Raw genomic sequence first — 9417 nt, 5'->3', positions numbered from 1 at the left:
CAAAAAAAAAAAAAAGCCGTCTCTTGTTCTGATGGTGGCTTTTTGACATACCCGTCATATAAGAGTTTCACATTTAGTGCAAAAAGTTAACAGAAGTCAATCCTCTACTGGGTCCCAAGTAATCAACAGCAATTAATGATTTGGGCAGCGAATAACTGCTGTAAGAGTAACATCATGGGTGAAAGTACAAACAAAGCAATAGCTCTATACAGTGCAAGATTAGATCACCCCTTGTAAATGTGAGACTTTGGCCAGATGTGCCATTTCTCTGAATGCTAATGTTAGTGCCTTTTCAGCTTAAATGTCATTAACTGAGTTAGTGATCGAGTAATTTCCAATTACATAATGGCACATTTTTGTATAGCATTTACTTTCCATGGATGTTTCCTGAGTCGTTTCATATTGTAGCTCTATTTTATACAGGTTACTATAAATTACAGCTGAAACAGAAAAAACAGTCATCCACTAACGGTCATCTGGAAAAGACTAGGTCTTGTGTTTGCCCCAGCCAAGGAGAAGTGGCTTGGCCAGGGCCCTTGTCTCTCCTAGGACCAGTTAATCACAGAGGGCATATTTAGAGCAGTGCTCAGTGTCACCCTGACTATCCTATTCAAAGACACGTCAACATCAGTGCTGGTAGAACAGCGTGGGAGACAGCTGGCTAGATGGCAAGATTTAATTTTTAGCTTTTACTCCTTTTTGGCCTCAAATCCAATAACTACATATATAAAAGGAGGCTTCAAACAGACCCATTTATTCTCATTTCACCCTGTTCACTGAAAATATTAACTGTATATCATTCTAGATAAAATACTGCCTGCACCAAAATATCAAATAGAAAAAAAATATTTTACTGCAGGTATCAAACATTGAACTTTTGGGGGTAAAAAGTCTCATCTTGATGTAGCACTTTGCATTAATTGGGAGTGAATATACAGTATTCTCTCCCATGCTCCACATGAATTGATTTAGCTGCAGCAGAAGCTGTATCTAGCACCAGCTGAGTCTAAAATAGGACTTAACTGCTCATTAGTCCGATTTTGTTTATGCATCACAAAAAGAAACGCTTGTTTGCCGAGATCGCCTGATAGCAGACCAGAACAACAGTGTATGGATAGGAGGACGTTTTTGTACAGGGTGATTACAAGCAGAGGGGTGCAGAGCTGAGTGTTGGCCGCATAATGCCACTTTGTCACTTACTCATACGTATACAAGCATTGATTTTCTGCTGGGGCAGTGAGCACAACTAGTTGCTGATCTAATAGATTTGAGACTTGCTAAGCTTCCATCTCATTGCCAGGTTAAAATAAATAAATAAATGACATGGTCAAGTTGTCCCAAAAATACCTTGGCGACTAGTCAGAGGAGCAGCAACAGTCTGTTCATCTGATCACCACATTTGCTCTATTTTTGGCTGCGCTGAGACACTCAGCAGCACACATCACACACTAATGGTTAAATATGCTGAGATGAAGTAGAGGTGGGCTGAGTGGTTACTTCAAGAAAGGGATGTAGGGGAAGAAATAAAAAGGGAGGGGAAAAATGAGAAGAAAGGTGTAGGTTCCCAAGATCAATAGGACATAACCTCAGTGCAGACATACTGTACATCTCCTCCTCCCAACTTGATCACTCGCGTACTGTAGTTAAAAAGATACAAGGCTTTGGGACATTATGTACATTCCTCTGCACACCTGAGCTAGTCCATTAGAACAAGCCGTGGTAAAAGCTCTGTTGAATAGTTATGTTTTTAAAAATACAGAGTCTCAGGTGTAGTTATCAGGACAGAGAAATATTTGTTTTCATCCTCAAATCTGTGATTGTTTTACATCAGATTTATCCAGCACAGTGAAGTGCTGTACTGAAATCCTGGACTTGGACACAAATCCGACTCAAATCCTGATTTTGAAAACTCATGATTCGACTTGGACTTGAGCATTGATGACTTAGATTCGAGCAATGACTGTATTCGCACTGTAAAAATGGAGACAAGGACCCAAACCTTCTTTGTTACAGACCATAACATCTTGGCATAAGGTACTGACACCGATATTCACACTGTTCACTTCTAATTAGGTGTCTCTGCTTATGAGTACATTTGTGTCACATACAAGTATACTCCTTTTATAATGGTGAGCGCTGTGTCTGTTGTGTTTAACTTAGACCTTTATATCTCAACTCAAATTACTCTTTGGCGACTCAGAGTCAAGGCTTAAGAACTTGACTACAATGCTGGGCAGGGATAGTTTTTCAAGTCGCTGGGTGTGTTCAGCTTGTATCCCAGATGTACTAAAAAACAGCAGACCAAAGACAACAGGAGTGTATTACTTCTCATATATATATACACACTCCATTTAACCCCCTATTTCTGTCCATGACTGTGGAAAGGAGACATGCCATCAGGTTAATTAAGGCTGCAATTGATGGTTATTTTCATCAAGGATTAATCATTTGCTCTATAAAATGTCAGAAAACCATGAAAACCCCATTTTGACACCTTCATGTTTGCTTGCTTTGTATAACTATGCGAAATTTGGGAAGCTGAAACCAGTCAGGTGGAGAACAAGCCTGCAAGAAAGTGGACCTCCAGGACCAAAATTGATGGGATCTGTCCCTAAGAACCCCATGTTAATGCTCACTTTCATCTCTAAACATGTATTAAGCTATATTTAAACCCGTTTCTATTGTGATTAACAGCTCCCTCAGGTGCATGCAGCTCAAACAAGGTACCTGCTCTCAACTACTCAATCGCTAATCACGACCGCCCCTCCCACCGAGCCACCCCACTAATCTGTGCCTTTACCCACAGTAAGCGTCGTAAACGTCATAAAAACAAATAATATGGCTGTTAGCAGCAATGTGAATCATCTGTCATTGGCTTCTGAACGCTTTATTTCACTGTCGCCCTGATGCTGGCTACACTTAACTCTGGACTGGACCCAAGGTGCTCTGTAGTTTGAATCCATCACATGGTTCATTGTTTACTTAAGGTAACTGACCACTACAGAAGAAGAATGACGAACACGCAGCAGCCTCGCTAGCAGCCCCGTATGAAAGAAGCAATGGTATGAGCCATGTTGGCAATGTAAATATTAGATTGTTATGAAACACGCCCTGTTTGCAAGTAATCATTTTGATTCCCAGCAGCTAAGAGGGGGATTTATAATGTATTATTAATAGCCGCCTGTAAACAAATTCACATGGCTGGAGGCAGCCAGCAACAATATGGCCTCTTTGTAGGGATGCTCTCCATTCGCTCGGCCTATGAGTGATGTTCGGGGTAAATGCTCCATTGTCGGCAGCCTGTTAAGTCTGGGTCGTTCAGCTGTCCGGTTACTCAGACCACACAAATGTTAGCAAATCACGACACCTGGGTTCCCTCGGTTCGTTTACCTGTGCTGACTTCAAAGTGCAGTTTGATAGTCCCGTCTCTCCCGACTCTCACATCCCTGGGTCCCTCAATCTTTTTTGGATAGTAGAGTGCTGAAGCACCACGAGACCTGGAGCTTTTCCTTCGATGTTTCTGCGCTAAAGTCCGACAACACTGATAACACACTGCCCATGCCTGTTCCTCGTTTATCGGCTGCCCGTAGAGTGATAGAATTTCTTCCAGCGAGACCTCATCGGCTCCGTCGCCGCAGTCCGTAGTCATGTTCACGGCGTTCAAATCGGCGGTGAAATCCCGAAGAATGGTCGGTGAAGTACAAATCCCGTCGTCAGTCCCCGGTCGCTTGGCCATACTCACAACACCATTATAACCACATAACGTAAGAGGGAAAACGCGAAGTGATTGTCAGTTTGTTGTTTTATAGTCACTCAGCCACAGAGTCAGACGTTAATCTCTCGCCCAGCTGTTCTCGGTCCGGTGTGAGCGAAGAGCACCAACGGCTCGGCGTAAGCGACAGCTAGCTGACAGCACGTTCCGCGTGGTCCTAGTGCCCGCCGATTATATGTGCATGCCCTACAAATTGGCGTCATACGCTAAAGAGCTTCCGCAATCAGGTGTGTTGCACAAAATCAATTAAAATGTTGAAAAGTTTTTCAAAAAATACCAAAACTGCCGAAGAGGCCCGGGATACAGACAAGATGGCGGACACGTCTTTATTTTATTATTATTGTTTGTTTGTTTTGTTTTGTTGTGCTTTTAAAGCTGTGTTGACTAATTTTATTTAGGCTTAAATAAGTTAACTGAAGTAAGGTAGAGTTGGTTATTTATGTCTTTCCTGTCATATTTGATACATTTAAAATAATTATTTCAAACAATACCTATGACTTTTTCATTTATTTTAGAGACATTTCTTCCCGAGACCCTTGTCAGGATAAGCGGTATAGATAATGCATGGACAGAAACATTTCTTTAGACTTCCTTCACCATTGTTTATAGCCTATTAATTTCTATTTATAAGTAAAGCTATTTAACTATGCTGTAGCCTTTGTGGTAAATGACTGCACATCACTTATTTCTAAGTTTAACATCTTAAGAAGGTGACAACAATTTTTAATACAAATAAGAAAAAATGTGGCCAGTCCTGATTTGACCTGTATACATTTCACCATTATCATTTCATTGAATCATCAAAAACTCTTGACAAGCAATAGTAAAGCTAGAAGCATAAAATGTTAAGTCAAATTCTGAATTTACTGACAAGTCACGCCCATCAGATTTTACTTACGCTCCAGCAAAGCTGAACTGAGCATCTTTTATTTCTATTCAATGGTTTTCTTCAAGTGGTTGCTGTGAATAATGATCTTCTGCATGGGGGGCCTTCAATTAGCAAGACTCCAGCTGCCATCCTGAATCGACTCCTGAATGTACTTCTTAGTGCAGTTTTCCTATTTACACGTGTATTGGAAAGGCAGACTGTTCTTCCTCAAACATCTTGATTATGTTCGAGCAGAGACTTTTGTCAACCACTACTGAATCAACTGATACAGTACATGCAGATCAGTGTAAGCATATTGTTACAATATGTGGTCAACAATAAAGTGTATCATCATAAAACACAACAGAAAATGTACTGGAGATCACATAACCCTGAACAAAGATTAATAAAAATGCTGCCAAAGTGAGTACAGAAGCAGTTCATATCAAGACAAATCGTAGGCACATGCGGGTGTGTTTGTCTTGCAAAGGCTGAAAAAAGACAGTTTCAACTTTCAGGCTTCAAACCCCCAAATCTCAGCTTCTAAACAGCACTCCAGGTTCTTCAAAATGAAAATCATTAACAGCATTTACTGAGGTCAAAACTGCATCATCGTTTGTTCCCACACCATTATTTTTCACTCACAACAAAAGGAATATACATGCACAAAGAACTCAAGCAAATTCTTTAGGAAGGCCCCACACAGAAAAACATTTGATGTGCAGATTATGATTAGCATGTGCGTATGGGACTGTCTGTTCTTGTTTTCTTAAACACAGTGACATGTTTCCCGACCAGCGCCATAAGCATGGGAGAAAAGCATGGTGAAGAGTGTGAACACTGTTCGTGACCCACTCTCTGCTTCACACATGCATTTGCAATGGCATGACAAAGACACAGCATCCCGAGATCTCTGGATGGAGACATATATGCAGGTGCTTATGTTGTCGGTCACTGAGATCAGCAGCCAAGATCTCACAAAGTCACTAGCAAATATCTTCCACATGTCTGGAAATCACCATCCCATCTTCTGGTGAACTGCTGACATCTCCCTCCTCACACAATCTGGACTTGTCTTCATCTTTCATCGCACACGTTTCCAGGTTCAGCATCTCCACTGCTGTTGCTACTGAAGGGCTGCTCATCCTTAGACAAAGTGCTGGCTTCTTTTGATGCCCTCCTTTTAGAGTCACGAATGGTTTGCTGTAAAAAGATGTTAAGATTTTGAATGTCATGTGGTATAAATGTCACCACAGTGGAGAGAGAATGAGTGGGCGAAGTTGGCCAGCTGAGACCTGAGTCACCGGAGCACTGCCTATAAGTGGAAGGTTAAATAAGTAAAACACAACAGTCTGTTTCTCAGATACTGAAAATTAATTTGTTAAATCTGAGGTTTGTTAAATAGTAAGGAAAAAACACACATAACAGATCCTAAATAGAATTTAAAACATAGCAAATAAAAGTGTCCATGTTATCTCTCTGCCTCTTTCTATCTGCTGTTTGCTAATGGTAAAGTCCATAAATCTGAATTCTGGGACCAGATGACTCCATGTTTGCGAAGTTAGCTCACAAAAGATTAAGCAAACAGATGGTTGGAAGAACATTCTATGCTCGGCCAGGACCCTAAGAAGATAAATATACTGACTTTGAGAAAGACATGAATATATTCATCAAAATATAGCACGCACACAAAACCTGCTCAGTAATGACTGCAACTAATTGTTATTTTATTTTTTGATTATTCTTCTTTTCTCAATAAATCATTTTGTCTATAAAGCATCAGCAAGTAGTGAAAAATTGTGAAAATAACTTAGTTAGTGCTACTTCAAATGTCCCAATTTCTTGGACCTTCAGTCTAAATCTCAGATATTTGTTATATGAGACAAAGAAAAGCAGCATCCTCACATCTGAGAAGCGGAAATATTTTTTTATGGTTAAAATGATTGAAACTAGCAAAATGTATATATTGTGTTATATACTGTACGGTTGTTGTCCAGCTCTAACTTTTGAAACATCTGTCTTTGAATGTCTTTATTTGTATTTTCTTGTAAATTTGAAAAGTCATTCTGGATTGGCTTCCATTTTATTTCTTGCAAAGCTATTCCACAGAGTTTAGGACAGAGATAGAAAAAGCCTTATCTGGAATCCTCTGCAAAAGAATGATTAGAACGAACTGAGAAATTTGACATTTCGAATGTGAATTCACGACTACTGTCAATTATAATTTCATCTTTTGTAAATACGTAACTCCAGTTCTCATCTTATTTCAGCCTTCGTAGTATTGAAATCCCATTTAAGTAGGCCTGTTGTTTGCTGTGTTGCCAGGTTCCTCTTGTAACTTCAATGTGGCTTCCATGATGAAATTAAAGTTATAAAAATAATAATAATAAAACAGCTACTGGTGGTTGGAATTTGAGTTCATATAAAGTTGATTCTGATTCTGCAGAGTAACCCAACAAATGCATTTTTGTAAAAACTAACAAACAAGTAAGGTGACAAGTGACATGCTGCTGGGTCTTGCATCCTGTTCATCACCATGACTGCAAAGATTGATATTCACCTGCTGCCACTGATACTTACATCAGTCAAGGAGCGTCTGGGTCTCCTCTGTTGGTTGGAGCCAGTGGTGGGGAGAGCCTGCTTTCCACACTGGGTGCCTGTGTTCACCATCCTCTTCTCCCTCAGGCTGGCCTCCAGAGCTTTGCCTGTGGAGGTTAAGCACTAAAGAATAGCCCTTGAAACACAGCTATATTCTTACCCTATAGCTTCATTCAACAATAAGGCAGAGATGGGGCAAAACTGTTATGTGTCAGGGAGTTGACAGCTGGTAGCTGTGTTGTGAATGGTTCACGTATGTTTGTAGTGGACCCTATCTATAATGTTTTCCATCTGACCCCACTAGGACTGCATTGTGAGGTTTTTGATTTATGGTATATGCCAATAAAGGATCTTTACTTTTCCTGCCAAAACTGAGAAAAACACGATGGTGGATCTTACCGTTTGCTACAGGGAGAGGGGTCTCTACGTCCGTATTGGTAAGCCACGTCGATTCCGTATCCCTGGTCCAGCTTTCATGATACCTCGGCTCGATGATCGCGTCCGCCCGACTCCCTCCACAACCCATCGGGAAAAGCATCCACGGCCCGTGTTGCTGCAGCTGACACGGGATAAACACGGCTTGGTTCGTCTCATAATAGGTGCACCATCCTCCCCGGATCTGTAGCTACTGCAGCTCCATCCGCGTCTCTGTTTCCATCGCCTGTCGGAGGTGCTGTTGCTGCTGGCTCATAGCCTATTGCTCTCCACAGACAGCAGCTGACCAGTAGAACGCACACCGGAGCTATCTGCGTCATCCGGGGGGTGTATATCATGCCCACCACCACCATCATCATCATCATCATCATCATGCAAATATGCACTCATTGTAATCAATCATGCAATCATTTTACTTTGAGTCTCCCTGTTTAGCATTTTAAACAGTAGCCTATATAAATGTTTATAACAGTGAACATGTGTTCGTGTCTACCTGCCTGGAAAGTGCACATCAGCATCAGCTACACCTGAACCTATACCTATACTTAAATCTGGTTCAATGCATCTTTTCTCTTTGTGTGAGAGTAATAAAGGTAATAAAAATCTGACATTCTTCCTGATGGAACAAGGAGCTCAAAACATAAAGCATGTGTGAAGAAAAACCAGTCAGAGATTTTTCATAACTTGGAAACCCCAAAGTTGCTCTTATAAATAATGTGTTAAATAGTAATAAAGCAATTCTTTGCAAACTTAAACCCTTTTAATGGAGATGGGTCTGTTTAGTGGAGATTTTAAGGTGAAATAAAACCTTAACAGCTTTTTTTTGTTCTTCAGCTGCACTTCAAGTCAAATGTGTGCATACATTATACTTGTATTGTGCATTTAGTAGGGGCATTCAACTTCAGTTTCTTTCACACAGACTATTTATTTTATTTTGTTTTAAATATGTGGTGAAATGTTCAGTTATCCTGACAATACAGTATTTGCACATATTATAATTTTTTTTTCTCAAACTGGTTAATATACAGAAATGACAGGAGTGTACAATCACTAAACATATTGCTTCTTTATACTGTAAAATGACCAGTTTTCAGTATTTCACAGGATTATGTCTTCAGTGGGGAAAACGATGGTCAACATCTACATTTAAACAAACATTCCTTAACATGGAACTAAAAACACATCACCTAAAAATCTGAACAAACAATATTTTCACTGATTTAGAGGCTTTAAATAAATACTATATTTAACATACATTTATTTTCCTCCCCATTTCCCCCACATGTACCTTTCGTGTTACTTTAAAAAAGAATAAGGGGGAAAAGAAACCAATAAAAATGTTACATTTTACACGTCCCTTGATGCCATAATGGAGAGTCCACTGTTTTGGTGGGTGTAAAATATGAAACTGTTCAATTTTACGACACGGTGCAAAGAGGAAGCAACAAAGGAAGAGAGGACCAATATAAAGCATATTAGAATAGATGTTATGATTGGAGACAAGATTTACCTCTTAAATCTATCTGACTTACTTATGGTCACCAATCAACACCCTAATTTCTAACAACTTATTCAGTGTGAACTCTGGAATTTACTAGGAGGAAAAACTGATTGTGTGTAGAAATAAATTAAAGCGTGGGGATGTGAAACAAGAACCACTGCATGTGATGATGAGGATGATGCCGCTGTATCTAGACTTTGAAGTCTAACAGGTTGCAGTCAATCTTGTAGTAAACATAGGGGT

The 9417-nt window shown here is 40.0% G+C and overlaps 3 protein-coding genes across 3 annotated transcripts in view; all 3 read right to left on the bottom strand.

The window, feature by feature from the left end:
• The window catches only part of spire1a (spire-type actin nucleation factor 1a), a 26038-nt gene extending 22083 nt beyond the window's left edge, over positions 1–3955 (bottom strand). Inside the window, exon 1 of the mRNA XM_020606887.1 lies at positions 3391–3955. Within this exon, the coding sequence (XP_020462543.1) occupies positions 3391–3736 (346 nt within the window). The 5' untranslated portion in view covers positions 3737–3955. The remainder of the gene's footprint in view (positions 1–3390) is intronic.
• Positions 3956–4461: 506 nt separating this feature from the next.
• Positions 4462–7964, bottom strand: LOC109963959 (brain and acute leukemia cytoplasmic protein). Its single transcript, XM_020606917.1, has 3 exons — positions 7638–7964; positions 7221–7345; positions 4462–5843 (listed from the first exon to the last, which is right to left on the bottom strand). The coding sequence occupies exons 1-3, from the start codon at positions 7774–7776 to the stop codon at positions 5718–5720; spliced, it is 390 nt and encodes a 129-aa protein (XP_020462573.1). The 5' UTR covers positions 7777–7964; the 3' UTR covers positions 4462–5717.
• Positions 7965–8720: 756 nt separating this feature from the next.
• The window catches only part of LOC109963928 (V-type proton ATPase subunit C 1-A-like), a 9100-nt gene continuing 8403 nt past the window's right edge, over positions 8721–9417 (bottom strand). The window contains exon 13 of the mRNA XM_020606864.1: positions 8721–9417. This exon is cut by the window's right edge and continues 47 nt beyond it. Within this exon, the coding sequence (XP_020462520.1) occupies positions 9393–9417 (25 nt within the window). The 3' untranslated portion in view covers positions 8721–9392.

Source organism: Monopterus albus, unplaced genomic scaffold, assembly GCF_001952655.1.
Source record: "Monopterus albus unplaced genomic scaffold, M_albus_1.0 scaffold82.1, whole genome shotgun sequence".
Taxonomy (NCBI): Eukaryota; Metazoa; Chordata; class Actinopteri; order Synbranchiformes; family Synbranchidae; genus Monopterus; species Monopterus albus.
Note: the sequence above shows the minus strand (reverse complement) of the source record. Positions and strands in the feature narration are given on the sequence as shown.